This window comes from Lissotriton vulgaris, chromosome 11, assembly GCF_964263255.1.
Source record: "Lissotriton vulgaris chromosome 11, aLisVul1.2, whole genome shotgun sequence".
Lineage (NCBI taxonomy): Eukaryota > Metazoa > Chordata > Amphibia > Caudata > Salamandridae > Lissotriton > Lissotriton vulgaris.
Genome location: NC_141699.1, coordinates 870,913,880 through 870,938,482, shown reverse-complemented (window position 1 = coordinate 870,938,482; position 24,603 = coordinate 870,913,880). Strand labels below are relative to the sequence as shown.

At 41.2% G+C, this 24,603-nt stretch overlaps 1 protein-coding gene across 1 annotated transcript in view; it reads left to right on the top strand.

The window, feature by feature from the left end:
- Positions 1 to 24,603, top strand: part of KIF1A (kinesin family member 1A) — a 2,508,766-nt gene that overhangs the window by 1,283,787 nt on the left and 1,200,376 nt on the right. The window contains exons 28-29 of the mRNA XM_086944020.1: positions 8,279 to 8,414; positions 8,809 to 8,977. Coding sequence (XP_086800146.1) covers positions 8,279 to 8,414; positions 8,809 to 8,977 — 305 coding nt within the window. The remainder of the gene's footprint in view (positions 1 to 8,278; positions 8,415 to 8,808; positions 8,978 to 24,603) is intronic.

Here is a 24,603-nt window from a genome sequence, read left to right as displayed (position 1 = left end):
TCAATAATGGCTCCAAAGGATCAAGTTGTAGTCACTTAGAACATGATTGCATAGATTTTAACAGGAGCACAAAACGTAATATGCGTCATATAATTATGCTGTAAAGTCGACGGCGTTTCGATCCCCGTAGGTTGGGATCGTCATCAGGACAGGGTTGTCGATGAAGACAGTGAGAATCACCCAAGCGAAGGCGCGTGGGAGGATGGGATCCAAGTGGTCGCCTTAGTTTTGAAACACACCAATGATAGTACACTTCATGGCTCCTCACTTCTGGTGTGGAAAGTCATTAAAAAGTATCTGATGCCAGCGCGCCCAGATGACACCTATATAGGTGATGCGAACATCACTTCCAGCACGGACGACGCGGACGATGCCATGTAGAGCTGACTGACTCCACATACCAGCACTCAGGGGTGTGGCTTGAAGAAATATCTTCAGGATCCAATCTGATGCTTGGGAATTCAAAGGTAAGGAATCTGCAGCTAGAACCTGTATCTACCAGATAAGGTGTTACCAAAGGTAAGTAACTTGTTCTTCATGATAAGACAGTTTCAGCCTTATTCCCAGCCATCGCACAATGGAAGTCTTTGCTGCACGACCCACAAGAGATAACTCTTAGTAGGATGATACATTGCGGTCAGTGTGTTCTTAGTACAGGTGTGGAGGTTCATTATTCAGCTTTTCATGGAACACGTGCAGATAAACCATCACGTGCAAACCTCAAACAGGAGAATACATTTAATTAAAAGTTATAGCTTGGTCCCTGAAATGAGAGAAAGAGAAAAAGTATACAGCAGCCAAAAGTAAAACTGAGACCTACATTAATTGTAGTTACCTTTTACATGAATGTCACACTTTATATAGTTGTGTGTGAAATGCAGACAGGGCATTTTCAGTAGCATGAGAATGCAGAACATGTGTGAAGGTTTGAGTTATGTGATGGCCACCAAGTACAGAGAATGTGTGCTTTGGGGGCAAAGAGCAGAAAACATTTACGAGCTTGAGTGGGATTCAGGTACTTAGGATGTTTGAGAGCTTGGGTATAATAACAGTGAATACCATGTATTAGGGATTAGGTAAGGTGGATGCATATTGCAGAGAACACATGAAAGGCTGAGTAAGTTAAGAGAGCAAAGTCTGCATGAGATCTTGAGTGGAGTCAGTAAAATGTGTGAAGTCTTGTTTGGGATATGGGCATAGTGCAAAGAAAGTATAATAATGTGAGTAGAGTAAATGTAAGACTTTCAGATCTAAGGTAGTGTGGCATTACAGCAAATGTATATACTTTAAGTATTTTTACTTGCCTTTGTGAATTAGCCCAAAAACATCTATAATGGGAATACATAGGGAATATTTATGTATAATTAGTACAGATGGAAAGCACTGTGACCTTTTTGCACTTTTGCTAATAGGAAATTGGACATTTCAGGGTGCTTTCAGTACTTTTGTAGTACTATCTCCTGCTTGCTCTGTGCACTGCGTGTTGCTTCAAAGGCAATCTAGAGGCACTTTGGACCTACATCTACCCGGCATTTCGATTTCCTGCATCTTTCCAGCACCTGCTACTGTTCGCCGGACCCGCTCCGCGGGTCCCGCTTCAGGGAGGAATCGAACGTGGGCTGTTGGCTCAACGGGGCTGCGAGCAAGAAGGGCAGGGACTCCATTGACCAGGAGTTCCTGCAAGGCCAATAGGACACACCTGGCCTGCTCTCCCCGGTAGCCACGCCCCCAACGAACCGGACCTGATTTCAGCAGTGTTCCTGAGTGTAACTGGTGGGACCTGCTTGCTCTGTGCACTGCGTGTTGCTTCAAAGGCAATCTAGAGGCACTTTGGACCTACATCTACCCGGCATTTCTGTTTCCTGCATCTTTCCAGCACCTGCTACTGTTCGCTGGACCCGCTCCACGGGTCCCGCTTCAGGGAGGAATCGAACGTGGGCTGTTGGCTCAACGGGGCTGCGAGCAAGAAGGGCAGGGACTCCATTGACCAGGAGTCCCTGCAAGGCCAATAGGACACACCTGGCCCGCTCTCCCCGGTAGCCACGCCCCCAACGAACCGGACCTGATTTCAGCAGTGTTCCTGAGTGTAACTGGTGGGACCTGCTTGCTCTGTGCACTGCATGTTTCTTCAAAGGCAATCTAGAGGCACTTTGGACCTACATCTACCCGGCATTTCTGTTTCCTGCATCTTTCCAGCACCTGCTACTGTTCGCCGGACCCGCTCCGTGGGTCCCGCTTCAGGGAGGAATCGAACGTGGGCTGTTGGCTCAACGGGGCTGCGAGCAAGAAGGGCAGGGACTACATTGACCAGGAGTCCCTGCAAGGCCAATAGGACACACCTGGCCCGCTCTCCCCGGTAGCCACGCCCCCAACGTACACGTTCTTAAACTGGCACAGGCCCGCGCTCGCGGGACGCGCGCGGTACGAAGCGCGGAGCGAAGCCCGGGCAAAGGGCGGGCCGTTTGAGGCCGTTCGAGAGCGTGAGAGACAGGACCGGGCCCCTGCTCTAAGCTCTGCACTAACGGACCATTACCGCAGGTACTTATCAAAATCATCGCCACAAAACAGATTACTCTTTCTGCCATCCACTAACATTTAGTATATCTTACTCTCTGAAAATGAACACGAGGGGTAGCAAACTAAAAAAGCTAAAAAAAGCTGGGGTTGGAGAACAGCTTTTAGGACCAATGGATGACTTTATTACTAAAGCAAATACTTTCATCGATCAAAGCATTAGCCTGATTGAGGGTAGAGTCTCTACTGATCTTGCTATTGCAAGGTGATCATCAATGGGTCTACTAGCGGTAGCAAGAACCCCAGAAACACAGAGTACTCAACCTCAATCTTCACTAGACAACAATAGGCTCAGTCTTCCAAATGTTGTAGACCTTTCAGCCTCCCAACTCTCCTTAACAATATCAGACTCTGAGCTAGAAAAAACGCCCGAAATCTTCCCTGACCACACCCCTGAGGAAGTAAGGCAAGCAAGAGGGAGGAGGGAGGGAGCCATCAAGAAAAGGAAAGAGAAGGAAAAGGTAGACAAAAATGTAACCAAGGATGTGGTTGAACAAACAGATTTAATCATAACTCCAAATCCGGCAGGTTCACCCCACCAAATAGTTGATGCCGGTAGCCACCTTGTGACGATACATCATCCACCACAGAATATCCCAGACACCATCACCCCAGAATCTCCTGTCATTTTGATAGCCGGCAAAGAACAGGACACATCGGGGTTGGTAAACAAAATAGCTTCCCTATTAAATTCCTTCTTCCGCCCGATAGAAACCAGATTGCTTAACATCGAGACACAACTGACTAAACTTGCTGCTTACCCAAAGCCAAAAACTATCCAGGGTCCGCAAAAAACGGGGATAAACAACCCGGGCGCATCACTTACACAAAAGAAAGCTACAACTTTAGTCTGCCCGTCCCCCAAACAACAAATCGCAGCAAAGGACCCACAGCAGTAAAGGCTCCCACAGTACCGAAACCCCCCCTAAAGTTCCAACTGCCACACCTCAGATTAACATGGCCCTAAAAACACCTACATTAAACACGCCAGTTGTAAAAACACCAGCCCCAAAAACTCCTGCCCCCAAAAAAACAAACCCTCCAGCAAATAAAGGAGGCATGAGAGGGACTATCGACAGCAGGTTCCCTCTAAACATGCCACCTGAGGCATGCCCATACGTGGTAGTGATGACTGGGGTACCAGAACTAACGGGGGAGGTGGCAGAACCGAATTGGTCCTTAAAAAATAAGGTTCAACATTGGTTGAACACAAACCGACCCATTCCCCCAAACTGGACAAGTAGGATAACATCAGTATGCAGGACCCCTTGGGTGGGACATAGGAAAAAAACTATACAGGGAGATTGTATTGTGATCACCTTCGAGGACCCAAGTGTAGTCGAGCATATTTGTTCTTGGGAACACCATAATATAAGTGGTGGGATTGACACAAAGTCTCTTTCCTTTTTCTACCCAAAAAGACACCAAAATAACTATTTCCAAGAATTTGACAACACCTGGCGTAAAGCGGTCCCACAACCTTGGGAATTAGACTTCGCTGGGCCTAAAATGCCCCAACGATATAGTGATTACGACAATTCTTGGGGGTCAGCAGACCCAAATCACCAGTACTATGGGGGCCCGTGGCAGACCGTGGGACCACGGAATAGAGGCAGAGAATGGGAACACTGGGGCGGGTCTCGATATCGACCATACAGATCTACCTATAGGGATACTCCACACTGGGAAAACTGGCCAGGTATACCAACCATGAATCGGTTCAGCAGCCTAGAAATGGTCGACTGACCATTAGTCGAAATCCCAACCCCCGTACAGACTGTGCCAGCCTCAGTCCCAGATCCTTCAGAGAATAAGACGGAAGGCCCACAAAAGAATACACTATGGCTCTCTGTCATCTTCTGGAACATTGCAGGCCTCCGACTGAAAATAGAGGACGGCTCTGCCGCCCACTTTCTTGAGGAAGGTAAGATAATATGTCTACAAGAGACATGGGCCACGAAGGCCCTACATCTTGTGGGCTATAAAACATACTTTTCCCCAGCCCTCCCAAGCAATGCAGGTAGACCCAGAGGGGGCCTGGTAACTTACATAGCTAATACAATAACAGATCTAAAAGTACTAGATGTAGAATCTCTCACAAACTTTCAACTGCTTTGTCTTATGGTAGGGAAAAAAGATACCATCATCATAATAAATTTTTATAATAATTTAGAGGATGATCATTTTCTCAATACTCTTCTAACAATTCAAGAAAAAACTGTTCATTTTAGACAACTACATGAAAAAAAGGGTAATGTCCACATATTATGGGGAGGGGATTTGAACTTACACCCCTGCCCGTCATCGGGCAATCAGAGCTGTGGAATAGTGGATGAAGATGAGAATCCTCTTATACATTTCCCCCATTTACGAACGGGGTTAGCCATGAATAACCTCCTTTCAGACTTGGAACTAACAATAGTAAATCCAATAGATCCAACTAAGAATTCACTAGAACCCACATACCGAGGGAGGGGGCATGAGACCACTGTTGATTGTATCGTCCTAACAGACGGTCTGAGACACTTAAGTAGGGATTTCAAACTCATGGAAAACACCTTAAGCGATCATTCCGCTCTCAGGCTGGACTTTCAGCTGAATCACTCAGTTTCCCATATAACAACAATAGCAAATACTTTATCTCAAAATAGGCTTGAATTGGGCAAAAGAAATGGATACACTATAAAATGGGAAAAAGTGGATCCCAACAAATTGACTAGCACACTAGTAAAGACTGTATATATTAACATAATAAAATGTCTAGATCCATCGATAGACAATGGTACAGTCCTGGAAAATTTCAAGCTAATACTAGACCAAGTAAAAGTATTGCTGACCAGAACCCCTAAACAAAATAATTTAAGTTCAACAGGGTGGTTCAACCACGATTGTACCAAGGCGCAAACCAACCTAAGAAAGGCGCTTGGGCAACCAACTAGAGATCAGCAACGGATACAACACCTTAGGCTAGAGTACAACAAGGCCAGAAAGAAGAGGAAAAAAGAGTTGAAGTCAGCTTTATGGAACGATCTTCATAAAAGCGCACTCATGAAAAATAGTCAGTCTTTTTGGCGAATAGTGAAGTCCCCCCTGCTATCTGACTCCAACACACCCCAGATCGATGTCGCTATTGACGAGGAAACCTGGGTAAATCATTTCTCCAAAATCTTCAAACTAACATCTCCAATAGAAGAATTCCATCATCTTCTTCCCCCTGTAGTGTTTCCAATATCAATAGAATTCGATCTACAAGACATCGAACAGGCACTGCAAAGGAGTAAGGGCGGTAAAGCACCCGGACCCGATGGGGTCCCAGTAGATCTGTTTAAACACCTCCCGGATCTTTGGGCCCCCATCCTCACACGAGTATGTACTGCAGCTGCAAAACTGGGACTGATGGAGTCATGGTCAAATTCCATCATGGTACCAATTTTCAAAAAATGGGATCGCCAGGATGTAAAATGTTACCGTCCCATTTCACTTTTAGACTCTCTGGGCAAAGTAGTCGGCAGAGTAGTCTTAGAACAACTTCAGCAATGGGCAGACGATAAAAACATTCTATCGGACCTGCAATTTGGATTCAGGGAAGGCTTTGGAACTGTTGAACAGGCCCTCAACCTAAGCATGATTGTGTCCAAATATATCCACGCAAAGCCAGGGACAATGTATATGGTATACGTGGATTTATCCTCCGCGTTTGACTGCGTATCTCACGCGAAGCTTTGGACCCTTTTAGGAACCATAGGGGTGGATCCCCCACTTTTGGATTTCCTGAGAGAGCTATACTCTGAAGCCTCTGCAAGAGTGCGTTATGGAACAAAAGGAGAGCTCACCGCGCCATTCAGAGTAGAACGAGGAGTAAGGCAGGGATGTGTCCTAGCCCCCTTCCTCTTCTCCCTGTATACCAACGGATTGGAGGAGAGGATGCTGAGGGGGGGGCAGGACCTCCCCAGACTGAAACATCGCCTGATCCCCGCACTGCTCTATGCGGATGACGCAGTTATTTTAGCACGCACCCCAATTGAGCTTCAGAAATCCCTATCCAAGTATGCTGACTTCATGAGTGCCTTAGATCTACACATAAATGTAAAAAAAACATTTGTCATGGTAGCGGGCGGAGGCCGAAAAGCCACAAAGAATATTTATCTAAATGACAAAAAACTTGAGAGGACCCCCCAGTACCCCTATCTGGGCATTATGATTGATGAAAGATTAAACTCGAGGGCCGCCGTCGAGGCCAGGAGACATCTCTTCAAAAGAGCAATTGTAGCGTTGATGAACTTTTCACAGCGACTCGGAAAGAGACCACCAGCTGAACTTCTAAAAATCTATACAGCAAAATGCCAAGCTATCGCTCTTTATGGGGCTGGGGTATGGGGACATACAGACACTGGCTCACTCCAAATAGCAGAGAACTCATTCATGAGATTCCTTCTATCCACCCCAAAATGCTCCTCTATCTACGCTTGTCATATGGAACTGGGAATCCCATACATAGAAGACTTGATAAAGGTTCAGCCACTGCTACTCTGGAGACGTATCTGGCTGTTGGACAAAAATACACTGACCAAAGACATTTTACAGGATACCATGGTACTGGATCGTGCACACAAAATAGCATGGCTCACCTATGTCAGACACTTTTTTTCCGACTTGGGTCTAGAAAAGTACTATACCTCTCCGGAAAAACTAACTGAAATAACAAAGAAAGACCTAAAACAAATAGCGCTGACTCATCTAGAGTCTCTTAGGCTGACCCTGCTATCGACCAAACAATCTGTGCTTCATGCAAACATGATACAGCATACCCCGCAAATCCAGCTCTACCTCACATTAGAATTCACCACATATGACAAGATGCTCCTGACAAGGTTTAGACTGAATCTTTTTCACAGACTTGTGGCTTTTCCAGAAAAGAACACTTGGGACGCAAATTTGGCCCTCTGCCCATGTGACGATATGTCCCCTCAGTCATGTATTCACACAATACTGTTCTGTAAATATTTTCACACTCACAGAAAGATCTGGCTATTTCCGCTACTAAAACGCTGGGGTTTTAGACAGTGTCGGCCCGCCATGTTAGCCTTGCAGATGTTAGATTCTGAATGCACTTGCTATCACGTACTTAATTTTTTAAAGTGTATTATGAGGCATAGGAATAATCTTTAAAAACCTGATTGAAATGTATTGATTTATTCCTTTTTTAAAGAAAATATAGGAATTTGGTTATATATTATGCCGTAAAAATGATAATTTGTTTTTATTCCACATATGATTATGTATGTATTTTGTGATTACTTTTATGGTTTTGCATTGTTAAAAACCGAATAAAGGAATTTATTATTTATTTACTATCTCCCATACTCATAAATGCCTTTGTAAATCAACACCTTTATGTGAAGAGTTCCTTGTTGAGGAGGGCCAGTGAATCAATGATTCTTTTTGGGTTGACAGAGAAAAGTTGGCAGGGCAGATACGATCAGGTATGGATGAGAGAAGGCAGTATGGATCGGTTGTGCTGTTAACAGCAGTGAGAATCCCCCAGAATTTAACCAGGTCTTGGAAGTTTGCGGCTGGAAGACATAGAACACAGAATTTATATGCATTTCCTTATATGAAAGTGAGCATGTGATTGTACCTGCTACTCTGAAATGTATGTGAAAAGGATGTGTATAGCCCTACTTTTACTCTCTTTTACTTGCAGTTCCAGTCAGAAGCCTGCTCTACTGGAATGTCGAGATTAGGAACCTCACAGGAAGAACTGCGCATTGTGGAGGGGCAGGGACAGAACCCTGACATGGGTGAATCGGCTGATGAAGTAAATAACAACACTTGTGCAGGTGAGGTCACATGACAGAACCCTAGAGAAGTAGGTCCTGCATTACAAAGGTAAACGTACACTTTAGCATAAGTTTACCATATTTGTGGGTATTCACAAACTACAAGTTTTTTTTACTCATAGTGATTCTATGACTAAGGAGGCTCTGCAGATAGACTGGAGAACTCCGGCCATAAAAAGATAGGACGGGCTTATCTTTTAATGTGCAGAGTCTCCGCCACAAGTGTGGAGTCTCCATAATTGTAAATGTAATATTGGTAAAATTATCTTGTAGTAAAATAGTGTGAGGAATTGGATGAAGGATGTGGTACAGCGTTCCTGAAACTGTGTAGTTTTAGTCGTAAACCAAGCCTTAGGTGATATTTTGACTTCAAATCTTTCTTGTACAAATATAGCAACCCCTCAGGATCTCCTGGTGGACCTTACAGAGAAGACCTCCCTGGATGGAGCAGCAAAAACTGTACTGCAGCATCTACAGTTGGGTAGCATTTTTACCTTCCGTGTGACTGTGCTCCAGGCATCCAGTATATCTGCTGAGTACGCCGACATCTTTTGCCAGTTCAAGTAAGTTGGTTCCAATATGGTTTGCAGCATGAAGCCTAGAACATAATTTGTTTGATTGGTCAAAGACAAATGTGGACTGGTTAAGGGAAAATTTCAGGGACACTCTCATAATAGATAATCTGAAAGGTCAGTGGTCAGAGACAAAGCTTCTGGCAGGGTAGTCTGTGTGTGTGTGCGTGTGTGTGTGTGTGTGTGTATATATGTGTGTATAAATATATATATATATATATATATAACCTACTGGCGGTCGCCAGTAGGTATATATAGTTAGGACCTAGTTACCATTGGAAATTCGGAACATTCTGTTGGGAATAACTTTGGAGCCGATTGAGGGATCTGCCTGTAATTTTCCTTAAATTTGCCTCGCTCCGCTCCTCCCCTGACAGTTTCGGGGGGATTCGTCAAGCGGGGGCTGAGAAAAAAGGGGGGTCCCGAAACGTGTTTTCCCCACGTTAATTTCCATAGGGACATTCTGACAAGGCTACAGCTCGAACGGATGAATGGAATTACACCAGATTTGGCAAAATGGTAGGGACTGGTATGCAGTAGTGCCTTTTTTATATTTGGTGAAAATCGCTCCAGTAGTTGTTGAGAAAATTGAATTTTCCCAAATTATATATCTATGAGTGGAACACCGTGAGTGCACGTAAGCTTACCGTACTCTGTACCTTCCCGAGTATGAGCTGCATGCTGATTGGCTGCCACTGTCTGTCAACACTCCAAAACAGAAATTGTTGGCAGCCATCTTGTGCCTCGGTAGACTGAGGCACAGGAAAGCAGAAAAACAAACGTGTAGAACTCAAAAAGGGGGCAGGGTAGAAGCACCCTGACCCCCTAGGCCTGCTCAAGGGGTCCCACAAGGCCCCCAAAGGCCCAAAAAAAAGGGTTTTTTCGGAAAATCGCGGGGGTACGCGCACCGTACAGAGTACAGTAAGCTTACTGTAAGCTTACTGTACTCTGTACGGTGTGCATACCCCCGCGATTTTCCGAAAAAAATATTTTTGGGGGGGCTGGGGGGGACTTGTGGGACCCCCTGAACAGGCCTAGGGGGTCAGGGTGCTTCTACCCTGTCCCCCTTTGCGTGTTGTGCACCTTTGTTTCACTGCTTTCTTGTGCCTTGGTTCTACCGAGGCACAAGATGGCTGCCAACACTTCCTGGTTTGGATTGTTGACAGACAGTGGCAGCCAATCAGCATGCCTTTCACAGGAAAGCAGCATGCTCATTGGCTGTCAACACTTCTAACCAGGAAGTGTTGGCATTCATCTTGAGCTAGGTAGACCGAGGCACAAAAGAAGCAGAAAAACAAACGTGTAGAATGCAAAAAGGGGGCAGGGTAGAAACACCCTGACCCCCTAGGGCTGCTCAGGTGGTCCCACAAGGATATTAACATATTTAAACGTTATCCGCTAATAGAAATAGCATTTAAAAAACCTTGCAAGTTCACTGAAAAAAACCCATAGGTTTCAGGCCTTATATAATTAGGAATTAGCATTTAAAAAACCTTGCAAATTCACTGAAAAAACCATAGGTTTCAGGCCTTATATAGTTAGGAATTAGCATATAAAAAACTTTGAAATTCACTGAAAAAAACATAGGTTTCAGGTCTTATATAGTTAGGAATTAGCATTTAAAAAACCATTAAAATTCCTCCTTTATAGTTAGTTGTACGAACTATATTTCGTGCACCCGCAATCCACTGCTGATGATGTCACATATGACATCATTCATGACATGGTCAGTGACATCACTGATGACATAATTCATGTGATAATATGATGCACCTCCTTACACTCTAATATAACCTTTGATACACCCAGTGTTAAATCCAGACTACCATTCTTGAAACCATTGTCACACCAATACCAGTTACTACATACGTACTCACTGATTGCTAGGTTTACACACGCATCCACTTATTCACCCATAGAACCACTCATACATACAGCCACTCATCAATACAACACTAACATATGCACTAAGCATGGGCGAATTTTGCGAATCTGGCGTTCGCAAATTTGCGTATTTGCGAACTCGCAATCCGCGAATTTGCGGATTTTTTTTGTGTTCGCAAGGGTTTCTGCAAGTTCGCGAGGGTTTTGTACCAGTTCGCAATTGCAAACTTACTTGTCGGCTCGCAACGGTCGCGACTATGTTGTTTCTACGTCTGGTTCATCATCACAGGTTCCCAGCACCCTCTGTTTCACCACTGCCACCCTCTGTTTTACCCATGCCACCCTCTGGTACATCAATGCCACCCTCTGGTTCATCATCACTGTAGATTATGGGGGGGAAAAGCAAGCACACTTGCCCTGCTTCAACTGACATGAATTAATTTGGGGTTGATTTATTAATGTGTCACTGTTTTAAAATTCCAGTCTGGCACCTGCTTCCTTATCTGTAATTTGCTTTCTGTTGCAGTGCAATTTTTTTTCCAGGACCTTTGTGGCCTACTTGTAGCTATTCTATGAGCCTGCTGTGAGGGTCAGAGCAGGGTCATACAATTGTTGCAACTAGCAACTGAACTCTGGAGGGGGCCCAGTCAGGAAGCACTACAGGGAATGGTTACTAATGATGAGTTTGAAGTTGAACTTTTGCACCTGCTGAGTGCTTACAGTTTTGCAAAACTCGTTTTTCTGCAGAACAGCAACTGTAATGCCCCAAACAAACATAGGCAACTGAACTCTGGAGGGGCCCCTCAGGAAGTACTACAGGGAATGGTTACTAATGATGAGTGAACTTTTGCACCTGCTGAGTGCTTTCAGTTATGCAAAACTCGTTTTTCTGCAGAACAGCAACTGTATTGCCCCAAAGAAACTTACTTGTGAAAGTTGATTTCTAATCCAAAAGTGATCCAAAGAAAGTCAAAAGGCCTCAAATCCAAAAGAGTGCAGGCAAATGTTAACCTGAGGAGTTATTCTGATAAAAATCATCATTTTCAGTAGGTCTATGCTGCTTGCTAGTGAATTTCTTGTGCAGAATTGCAAATTTTGTAATTTCGCGAGTGTGAGATTGTTGCTGCCCGCCGCACCTACATGTTCGCAATTGTGAACTCTCGCGATGCGTCGCCAAACTCCTGCGGGATCCCGCAGCAAGATCCAAAATGGCACAGCACTCGCAAAATATCGAGAAAAACAACTCGGCAAACGCTAATTGACGGTAAGTGAACGCCGCACGCCGCAAAATTGTATCACCAAGTAAAAAATCCGCTGCGTGCGAATTTGCGGATTTTCGGTAAATTTGCGAGCGTTCGCGGATTGCGAATTTACCGAAAATCCGCAAAATCCACGAGCAGAACGGATTTTCCGCCCATGCTTAGCACTCATACCCCTATACAGACACTCACACACTGCCACTCATCCATGGAGTTACTCACACACCTAGTCAGTCATGCAAAGAATCAATCACACTTCCATTTCCTCAACTATACAGTTATACACACAACACCTTACTTATTCAAACATATACTAACACATACTTACTCTCTTATACAATCACTGATACAAGTGCACAATGTTCCATACAGCCACTCACACAATCACTGGCTCTCATGTATAGTAATATATATGTGCCAACTCTCAAATGCACTGTGTTTTACATATGTACTTACTTGGACATGTAGCACTGAGATATCCATTCACTTACAAACACACACATGCACACAGTCAACCGCCCATACACCTGTTTCCACATGCACTCTTGAACCCATGCATCTAGTGAATCAACTGCTCACACATCTATGTACAGAGTCACACACCTCCCAGCCACCCACACACACTCACTCTTCCATACAAATACTTGGACAACCAATCATTAACCCTTATAGTTACTCATATAGCTACTGATCAACACATGCAGCACCTTACACAACAACAGACATACTGATGCACACATTCAGAGAGTTTAGTCACTAACCCATGCATTCAGTAAGACAAAATTAATCACTCACTCATACAGTCAGTCACGCACCTACTAAATCCTTCATCCAGACACTTATACATCCACTTATTCTTCAATATGTAAAACATATTTAAACTTTACAGAAACATACAGTCACTCAATGATGTCATCAGTGATGTCATCAGTGATGTCATTTGAGATGTCATCAGTGATGTCACCAGTGATGTCACTGACCATGTCATGAATGATGTAATATGTGACATCATCAGCAGTGGATTGCGGGTGTGCGAAATATAGTTAGTACAACTAACTATATCGGAGCAATGTCAATGGTTTTTTAAATACTAATTCCTAACTATATAAGGCCTGACACCTATGTTTCTTTCAGTGAATTTCAAAGGTTTTTTATATGCTAATTCCTAACTATATAAGGCCTGAAACCTATGTTTTTTTCAGTGAATTGTGCAAGGTTTTTTAAATGCTAATTCCTAACTATATAAGGCCTGAAACCTATGGTTTTTTCAGTGAATAAATATATATATATATATATATATTACCTACTGGCGGTCGCCAGTAGGTATATATAGTTAGGATTTTTTCTCTATGGGACTTTTGAAAATTCTATGTCTAATAACTTTGGCGTTTGTGGACGGAATCGGCTGAAATTTTCAGGAAAATGGCACATTTTGTTTCTGAGCAGCCCCCTTGGGGGGGTTTCGTCAAGGGGGGGCCGAGAAAAAAGGGGGGTCCCAAAACACGTTTTTCCCATTCATTTTTCCATAGGGCGTTTGGCCTCACTTTTAGCTCGAACGGCTGAATGGATTTGCACGAAACTTGGCAAAATTGTAGGGACTGTTAGCCCGATGTGCCTTTGCTGGGTCTCAATATATGTGCTCCAGTGGATTTTGAGAAATTAACGTTTTAAAAAACAGATATATCTGTGACAGCGTCCCGGGTAGCGCTCCGGTTCGCGTACTTTTCGCGTAACGGAGCTTTGCGAAGCGAAGCTGATTGGCTCTCCGGTGTTTGTCAACATTCTAAACAGTCCGGAGCGGCCGCCATCTTGTCTCTCCGTAGGATCGAGAGACAAGAGGAGGCCAAAATGAAGGGGCAAATGACCATAAGGGGGCATAGTAGATCCTCCCTGACCCCCTAGGTTTGAAGTGGAGGCTTTAAAAGGGCCCCGCGGGGTTAAAAAAAAAAACGTTTTTTTTCGTGGGGTGCGCCCGGTACGCGCACCGGAAAGCGGTCCGGGGAGCGTACTATAAGGAAACAAGAATGATTGACTTTCAAAATATTGTATGTTTATTGATTGTTCGTTTTGTTGTTTTTTTTGTTTTTTTTTATTTACGTAGCAACATGTAGGTACCAATGCAGAGTCTAAAAATAAAAATACATTGTTTCCTTTGTAGATATCTTGCTGGTTGTTTCAGAAGTTATTGAGGTATATGGAATTCATAGCGTAGTCTATCAGGAAAGCAGAAACACCATGGAGGCAGGAGATGATAAAGATATGTTAAATATACATTGGAGATGATATAGTGGAAGAAATGAAGTAATTATGAGCAAACTTAAAGTTGCACGGTATATTTAAAGTCTGATTTTACATTAAAATCAATTTGCTACTAGTTTTTAAAATACATATAAAAATGAATAATGTCTCAAACAATTTTTGAATTATTATATATAAATTTATTATTCTGATTTATTTTCAAAATTAAATAGAACTTCTAATAATTCTTGGTCAGATTTTGACTCATTTTCTATTAATAAATCCAGAGCTTCAACACATTGCAGAAGTTCTATGTCCATTGATTGATCAAAGAATTCTGAATCATTTTCTTTGTCTTGGTTGCATTCTGCAATTTCCATGTTATTTTTCTGCTCTCCTTCCATTTTGTATGCTGTAAAATAAAATGAATTTTTAAAAAAAGATATCAGTACAGATAGGGCACTGTTGGGTTTAAGTACAGACAGGTAGTTTGGTTTTTTAAACAGTGATTTTTTCGTTGGGCAGTGTATGGTATCAAACTGGAAGTAGAAATATAAAAACAATTATGAAATAAACTCTAAGTCAATTCTTAATTATACAAGACAAGTCTAACTCCATCCATAACTAAAACAGAGAAGTCTATTTTATTCTACAAGTATTACAGAGGGATAGTATATAACTATCAGAAAATGTTTTCCTAATTAGTTTACAGTACAGAACATACTTCAGTTTTTAAAATAATATCTTACCTTTCAAATAGAACTTGAAGTTATCAGTTGAAATGTACTTGATATGTACTTCAAGAAGTAGTAGTCAAAATGGCTGTGTTTCTCTCTCTTTCTTTATATATATTCATGTACATAACCAATCAAATGTCATGATATAATAGTAGAAATTGAAAGTAACATTTTAATTGGTTGTCAATTCCAACACTTCAAATGTGTTTTGTGAAGTAATTTACCTCAGGGAATTTAGAGAGTTCTACATGCTAAATGGCTAAATGGAATTCCAACTAAATTTGTGAAAATGGTAGGGATTGGTATGTAGTATGAGCTAATGTTTAATTGGTGAAAGTGTCTCCAGTGGTTTTTCTGTAAATTACTTTCCCACCTTTTTTGAGCGAGTACTTGTCAGTGCGTGTCTCGGTACGCGAACCTGCAGCGTTACGGGAGTCCTCCATTTTGTGTTTCGGTAGAATTGAGATACAAGATGGAGGGTAAATAATGTTCTGAATGGGTAGAAGGGGGTACTTTAGACGTATCCTGGCCCCCTAGGTTTTCTGAGGGTGGCTGAGGAGGCTCATATATATGTCGAAATAAAAATTTGAATTTTTCGCGCGGTTAGCTGCCGGTACTCGAACCGGGTAGCGAACCGGGAAGCGAACATAAGTGAAAATTAGTGAAAAAATGTACATTCGAAATTTCAAAAGAGTAAATAAAGTTAAGGTAGCTCTGAAAAGAGCTTTTGTATTCTGTGTAAGTTCTAGGTACTTATAAGTAGGTACCAATACACAGTCTTAAATTTTGTATGAAAACTCTGTTCCCCTCATCTGAGAAGTGCACGCCATCTCCTCTGTAGATATCTTGCATGTAGTAACGCAAGTTATTGTTGTAGATAGCACCCATTCCATGGTCTCTCATGTAAGCTGAAACAGACTTATTTACATGCTTCCTCGATTTCTCAATTTGTGGACAAAATTGATTGGACCACCTCCATTTTTGTCTTTGGCATATATTGGAATATACCAAGGCAGTTTGAGGAAAAAGTGTCATCAATTGTTCAAAGGTGTCTTTTAAGAGCATTTCCAGACCTACCCCAGTCAAAGTGCCCAAATCATTTCCTCCACAGTGCACTATTATGAGGTCAGGGTTTGGCAAATGTAAAAAGGTTTTCACCAATGGTATCAATTGGTGACATTTCAATCCTCTTCGGCCAATACATTTGATTTCCACATTTTGTAAATTGAGGTTGTGTAAATTTCTGTTATCAGCATACCTGTGAGCCCAGTGGATGTAGCTATGTCCAAGAATCCAGACTGAAAACATGGCTAGAGGAGTTTTTGCTGCAGTCAGATGAAGTGTGGGAATGAAATGGCAGTTGAAATAGTGAAGTTTGTAATGAAAAAAAACTGTGGAGTTTGAGTGCAAATGATTCATTAGTAGTGATTGGTGTATTTCCATTGCTGAAAACAGAAAGTTAGGGTGCATGGATGTGTTCTTTGAAAGATGTAATTTGAATGGTTAATTAAAAATGATGTTATGAAAGATTGCAGTGGATTAGCAGGTGTACTGAGAGTTCAGAGTTCATTTGAAACATTGTTGTGTGAACTTGTAAACATGAGAGGTCTGGCAGGCGGTAGTTGCTAAGGAAAAAGGGCAGAAAGGGCAGAGGGGGGAAGGGTGTTGATTTGAAAATAGTGAGGGAAGAGTTTTGATTGGCTGACATGAGAGATATGTGTGATGAATATCAGCATTTCAGTGCCTTTGTTGGTTCTAGCCTCTGGAGTGCATACCTTTTATTCTGCTAAAGAAAAATTGGTGTGTTTCTGAGACTGTTTTGAAATTCAAAAAGCATTTGTTAAGGTGAGTTATCGTTTCTATATTTTAGATAAAGACTAGTATGCTTTTTTGCGTAAATAAGAAAGCCAGCTGTGTATTTAAAATGATGTTTTGAGTCAAGTGTTTGCATTATGCTTTCAAAGAAGATTTTGCATTCTTTTAACAATTGTAATTGCAGATAATGTAAAGTATTAGTACTGACAAGGTGTGGTTGTACATAGGAGCTGTGCTGTGTTTTCAAATTATGATCAGAAAATAGTTTTTAAGGAAAAGGAATGCTTTAATAAAATATGAGAATTTATTTACTTGTGATGTGACTCCTGCAATGCGTCGTTTTTGCGGAACAGATGCATGATGCATCTGTGTTGTTATTGCCCCATGCTGCTCTACAGTGTACATGTAAAAAGTGATGCATAAGTGTTGCACGGAAATTGTAAATACTCTCCTATGTGTGCTTAGCCATTTCAAGTCACTTCCCCCTGGTTCAAGGGCCTTGTAAATACGTCCCCATGTGTGTCTGGTCATTTGTAGTCACTTTCCCCGTGGTGCAAGGTCCTTGTAAATACGCCCCCATGTGTGCTTGAAACATTTTGATTTTGATTGTTTGAGTTACATAGCCATGTTAAAAGTTATTGAAAAAAAGGTGCAAGGACCTTAAAAAACGTTTTCATGTGTATTAGGGCATTTTAAGTCAGTTCCCCATGAATGTAGGTATATAATTGTTTTACAAAAAAGGTTTAAAAACGTTTTTTGAAATCAATTAGGTTTCTTGATATGTACTGCTAGTGTTTCATAGGTTGTTTGGGGCATATTTACAAGGCCTTTGAGTCCCTTTGATGTAATTTTTCCAATTTTAGTTTAAGACATTTCCCCTGGAGCAAGGTCCTTGTAAATACGCTCCCATGTGTGCTTGGGTAATTTAACTATTGATAGGGTGTGCTTCTACATAGGATGTAGACTACATCTGCATAACGAGATAAGTAAGCTGAAGAAATACAGGTGATGTGATTGTTAAATGTGCAAAAATATTTTCACGTTTTTCAATTATATCACTTGTGTTTTCTAACATTACGAATCACATTGTGCAGATGATATTTAGTCATGTTCAGGGAGATAGAGGAGGTCTGGCCTTTGTTCAAGAGTGCAGTGGACATGATTCACTTCTTTGGTAGGCGTGTACATGTCTTATCACCTCTGTACTCTTCAACAAGTCTAAATTTCATCTGCAACCCTGAGTAGGCCTCACCTCAAACAAACTTCTAGATAGTCCACACCTTATCGTCATCCTGAATCTATCATTTAAAGTGTTAGGGGCAGATTTATGATGGTTGTGCGCCTATTTTGTGCTGCTGTTGCGTCACTTTTATAATGCAGTAGTGATTTACAAGATGCACCATGTTGCTATCAAGATGCACCATGTTGCAAGATAGCAGCCGCAGGTCGTGGAGGGAGTTACGGTGGGGCAGGAAGGCGGGGAGGGTGGGCATTGCTGAATCAAATTCTTACTGGTATTGATTTACTGTTTGGTAATAGTGGTTAATAACATTTTTTATTATATTTTACCACAGATTCAACTGCAGATTATTTAGAAATTAGACAATGCCGTCTAAGGATAGAATCCGAAAGGCTACGAAACGTCAAAGACAGCAGATTACTAAATGCTTGCAGCAGTCCTCTACATTAAAATCACCTCAATGCACGAAGAAAGCTCCGGGTAAGAGAACGAAATCATTCCTTAGAAACATTTGTAGAAACAAAAGTATAACTACAGAACAAGTTTTAGTCCAGAAAAAGAGAGCCAATTTAAATGGAAAGGAAAGGCCCGTGAAAAAAGTTTCTGCTAGAGCAGGAGATAACTCTGTGCATGGCAGTAGAAGGGAAAATACATTCAGGGACATTCGTAGGCAAATGTTCCGCAACAGGGTATTTGTCAATTTGCTAAAACAATTTAAGAAAGGCCAACAGAAAGTGGCATTTTATAAGAAAAAGAAAAATGTAGAGAAAATTATTGATCAGGCTTTCGAAATTAAGCGAAAGTTATTTATTTTGGGAATTAATAGAATTAGGAAACTAAACAAGGTAATCTATGTTTTCAAATCAAATAGTAGATGGAAGAGAGAAGTTAATCGAAATAATTTTTGTGAAGTTTTCTTAGGAGAATGGATGCATAGTTCAAATAGTGAGGCATTTTTTAATGAGGAGAGTTATTTTCAGGACAATGATTTGGTGCATGCAGTTGACAGCAGTGGTCGAGCATATGAGGTAAAAGATGGTCGTCCGGTTGAAAAAGAAATACTTGTGTCTGCAGATGCAGAAGAGGTGTTAAGTGATGAGATTTTAGGGAGACGTCCTAAGGGACCAGTGCACACCTGGAAGTGTAGTTCTATTTGCAGTGTGCGACAGGATTCCATCAATTTGCTTTGTGATTTTATACGGACATTTAATAAGAAAAGTTTAAAACAAAAAATAAAGTTGTTGCAAGAATTAGATCCTTGCAGAGTGAGACAAGTGACAGGTTTGCATGGTCATTCACTGGCTTGTCTTTCTAGGAGAGTATGCCAGAGTGTTTTTCATCATTTCAGGATGCTAGCAGTGCATCATAATAAAGTGAGGAAATTAGTTAGAATGTTGTATTATGCTAAGAGTCCAGCAATTATGCTTAAACAATTAAGCAGAGCTCTTTTGCATGGTTCTGAAGTAGATGTGAAGAATATTTGTCAAGAAATTGAGTTCTGTTACTTTGCTGGTAAAGAGAACAATGTTGATATTGAACCACTAGAAGAAGGTAATGTGGAAGACAGTGTACAGATTTTCAGTACACATAAGTTTCACAAGGAAATTTCCACGTTTATGGTGAAAACATGTGAGAGGCCTAATTTCACTTGTGTGTGTTGTCGATGGACTTATTATAAGAATCAGACTAAGTTAGTGGATTTATATGCAAAAAGTGATATGGAAAACAATAGTGAATGGAAGGATTTTGTCACATACTTGATGGTAGAAAATTTTTTGATTTGGGAGCGGACCAACGTATGTGTACTTATTGCTATAACAAATTAAACCAAAACCAGATGCCTGCTAGAGCGGTTTATAATAATCTGGAATTAGTTGACATTCCTTCTGAATTGAAGGATTTAAATACTTATGAATCTATTTTGATTCAAAGTGTCCATCCCTTCCAGGCTATTGTACGAATGGAGCCAAAGACAGGAAAGTTGCCTCCATCAGATTTACAGAGAGGATTAAAGGGAAGGGCTGTTTATTTGCCTTTAGATTTGAAGAAAAACATTAATACAATTGGAGTAGAGAAAGTGGAAGAGGAACCTCTGGTTATCATAGTTAATGGTGTTCCGACAAAGAGTAAGAAAATCTGGCAAGATTTAGTGGATGTTAGGAAAGTCAAAAAGGCAACATTGTATTTGATAAAAAATAATGAGTACTACAAGAATGTATGTGTTGCAGAAGAGGAAGTAAGTGAAGAAGAGGACAGCGATTTGTGTGCTGGACAAATTGAGAAAGTAGAAGCCTCTAAAAAGGAAGAAATATATGAACATTATAGTGTTCATCCTTTGCATTCCAAGGAAGTCATGGGGAATGCTATTGAGTTGTTTCAAATGAAACAAGCCAAAGGGAGTCCCATTAGTGTTTGGGAGGAAAGTTTGGAAGCTCGATGTTTCCCACAGTTATTTCCCACAGGTCGAGGAGGACGATATGAGGAGCGACCTGTTCAAATTCCTGCTTCAGAATACCGGACTTTACGATTGTATGCAGAAGATGCTAGGTTTCGTCAATGCATTCCCTATTTATTTCATCTACTGTTTGAAAGGGATCTCTCTGGATTGTCTTATGCAGTGAACCACATCTTGAAAAGTGGTGTACAACTGCGAAATATCTCGGCAAGGGACTTTATGGATAAAGTCAATGTGCAAGACAGTATTTTGGATTCTCACCTGATTAATCTGATGGCATGTCAGCGTGGTACTAATGAGTATTGGTACCGTCGTCATGGTGACTTAAAATGTATGCTGAGGAACTTAGGAACTCCCACATGGTTCCTCACTCTCAGCTGTGCTGAGTATGGCTGGGAAGACTTACTTGAATTTCTACGAGAGGCAAATGGAAACATTGAAAATATCGAATTCAAGACACCCGGAGAACTGTGCTCTTTGGATCCAGTGAATGTATGCAGGTACTTCAATCATAGATTTGAAGCTATGATGTCTTTCATCATAAACAAGAAAAATCCACCTCTTGGAGAGATGTTGGATTTCTTCTGGAGAAAGGAGTATCAAGCAAGAGGAGCTCCTCATATACATATGCTGCTATGGATCAAAGATGCACCCAAATTTGGAACAGATCCGGATGACTTAGTGATGAGTTTCATAGAACAGTATGCTACATGTGCTGTTCCAAAGACAAACGAAGACAAAAGTCTAAGAGAACAAGTTTTACGGTTTCAAAGCCATCGTTGTGGAAAGTACTGTCGTCGTAAATTCAGAAACAAGGACAAGTACTACACCAAATGTCGTTTTGCATTTCCACGGTCGGTGATAGCAAAAGGAAGAGTAAACAATTTGATGTCTTCGCTGCGACATAATGTGACGAGAAAATCACCCAAAAACACATACAATTGGAAAAGAAACGAAGAGTCCAAGTACATTAACGACTACAACCCAGTGATTTTGTCCATGTGGAATGCTAACATGGATATACAGTTTGTGGCTGACAACTGTATGGCTGTGGCTCGGTATGTGATGTCTTACATCACCAAAAAAGAAAAGACAGAACTGAAGGATATGTGGGAGGATATTTCCCATGAAAAGAGCCTCAGTAAGAAGTTGTACAGTTTCAGTTTGAAGATGTTGTCGCATCGAGAAATCGGAGCTTACGAATGTTCTGACCGGTTATCTTCAGCAAGTCTCTATGCCAAATCTAGGAGTATCATTTGGGCGAGTCTTGGTCTTGCTGCAACGCGTAATCGAGTTCTGAAACCTGTACGGGAAATTGAGTATTTGGCGGAGAAGGAGCCAAACAGTACAGATATTTTGAAGACCAACATGTTGGATACATATTATCCAAATAGAAGCAGTCACCTGGAGAATGTTTGTCTGTATGATGTTCTACAAAATTACATTTTCAAGAGGAACATCAAAGAATATATTGATAAAGGAGTGTATGCTGTAATTGGAAGTGAGGGATGTCTGGTCAAGCAAAGAATATGTCAATTGGTAAATCATCGAAAATTGGATTGCGAATCTCCAGAAAGAAAAGAGTTTTTCTATTTAGCTCTTTTGCAACTTTTCAAGCCTTGGCATGCAGAAGAGGAATTGCTTGGGGATTTCCTCTGTTACGAAGACTCTTTCAATGCAGCCAAGGAGTCCATAGAATGTCCTGTTTTTCCAAAATATCTAGAAATGTTGAATGCAGAAATCGAGCAGGAAGCAACAATTGCAGCTGAGATTGCTAGAGACAGTTCTCAGGACAGTCAGAGTTCTGTTTCATTGAGTCAGGATCCACTAGGAGAACCAGTTATCGAAAATGAAGCTGCCACTGCCATGATTGAAGTGGAAAGAGCCATGGCACATGCTCAGGAGGATGCGGTTAACTTAGAAGATTTGGAAAGACAACTCAACGTTGAGCAGAGGAAAATATATGACGAAGTTACCAACCAAATTGAGCATGGATTAAGTCATGAGAAGAAAGAGTGCTCATGTACGTTGTTGAAGCCTGTCCGACTATACGTGAGTGGAGAAGCAGGAACTGGAAAAAGTTTCCTCATTAAAGCAATTTCATGTTATCTGCAGAAAAGGACTGAGTCATCGCTGTCTTGTGTTGTGACCGCTCCAACTGGACTGGCAGCTCATAACATTAAAGGGATTACTTTGCATCGGCTACTGATGCTGCCAGTGGAGCATGATAACAAATTACAATACCACAAGTTATCTGGGGATGCTTGTTGTGAAGTATCTAGAGTGTTGAAGAAGATGAAACTTCTTATCATTGACGAAGTAAGCATGGTTTCCAATGTCATGCTTACTTTTGTGCATTTGAGAATGCAGGAAGTTCTTAAAACAGAGTATGATGTGTTATTCGGTGGCAAACACATCATTGTTTTTGGTGATCTTCTGCAGCTAACACCAGTGAAAGGACAACCAGTGTTTAAACTGCTTACGCATGAAGATACCAAAAAGTGCCTAGGGAGCATTGGCAACGTTAACATATGGTTAAACTTCAATTATGCTGAGCTGCGTGAAAATATGCGTCAGGCGAAGGACGAAGATTACAAGAATATTCTACAAGATGTTAGAATCGGGAAAGTGACTGAGCGTGGGAAAGAAGCTTTACATGCACGATTACTGTCAAATTTGTATCCAGAAGAAGACGTTCTGCCAGAGGATATTTTTCAGAAAATTACTGAGAAGAAATCTGGAATATGTTTGATGCCAACTCTTGCAGAATGTTCCATCTTCAACAACAACTTGTTGAATTTAGAAAAACAAGAGATTGTGAAACTGGAAGCTATTGACAGAATAGAGCATATGGGAGCAACAATTATTTTGTCTGAGAATTTGAAATCTAAATTGGATTCATTAGAGAAGACTATATCTAAAACTGCGGGTTTTGAAAAGACTCTGAATGTGTGCTTAAATTGCCATATCATTTTGAGAAGGAATTTACATGTTGAAAGAGGTCTGGTAAATGGATCAATGGGTAGTGTTGTTGATTTTGAGAAATACAGAAGTAGAGATGGAATTGAATTTTTAAAAATTAAATTTGATGGCATTGAGGAAGTACAGCTAATTGGTTGTTGCACAGCTAGGTTTTTGCTTGTAAAAGACCTATATGTTCGCCGTAAGCAGTTTCCTGTTTGCTTGGCATATGCGGTGACAATTCATAAATCGCAAGGTTTAAGTGTAGACACTGCTTTAGTGAATATTGGCAGTTCGGTGTTCAAAGAGGGTATGGCTTATGTAGCATTGTCACGAGTCAGAACTTTATCGGGTTTGTACTTGATTGATTGTGATGTCACAAACATTTGTGCGGATCTAGATTGTGTTAAGGAATACAATAGGTTAAGAAGAGAGTATGCGCCACATTTGCCTCAATATCCTTTGTTTGAGAAATGTGTGGTAGGCCGGAAATGAAGAAATATCAGTAATAGTAGGGAGGTTGAAGCAAAAAGACCAAAAGTCGATGAACCAAAAATTGTAAGCAGGAATAAAATGAATTCTGTTGAAAATGTTGTTGGTTTTGAATTTGAAAATAGTTCTGGTGTCAACTGCTATGCTAATGTAGTTGTTAATGTTCTCTTTTCACTAGAGACTTTAAAAGAACAGATTGTGATCAATTCGGAACAAAGTTTATGCTGTTTGTTGAATTCTGTGTTAGAGAAATGTAGCGCTGATAGAACAAGAGTAGAAAGTGTGTCTGAAATTCATTTTCTGTTAGACGAATGTTCAGGTCAAACACAATTCTCTGAAAATATTCAGCAGGATTGTCCGGAGTTTTTAATGTATATGCTTGATGTATTGGAAAATGAAGGTGTAGATGTAGATTATCTGTTTGGCCTTTCTTATCTATGGCAGCATGATTGCGAGAACTGTAGGCTATCAAGTACTACTAGTGTAGACTCAGAAAGATTTATATATTTAACTTTGCCTGGCAGTAAATCAGTATC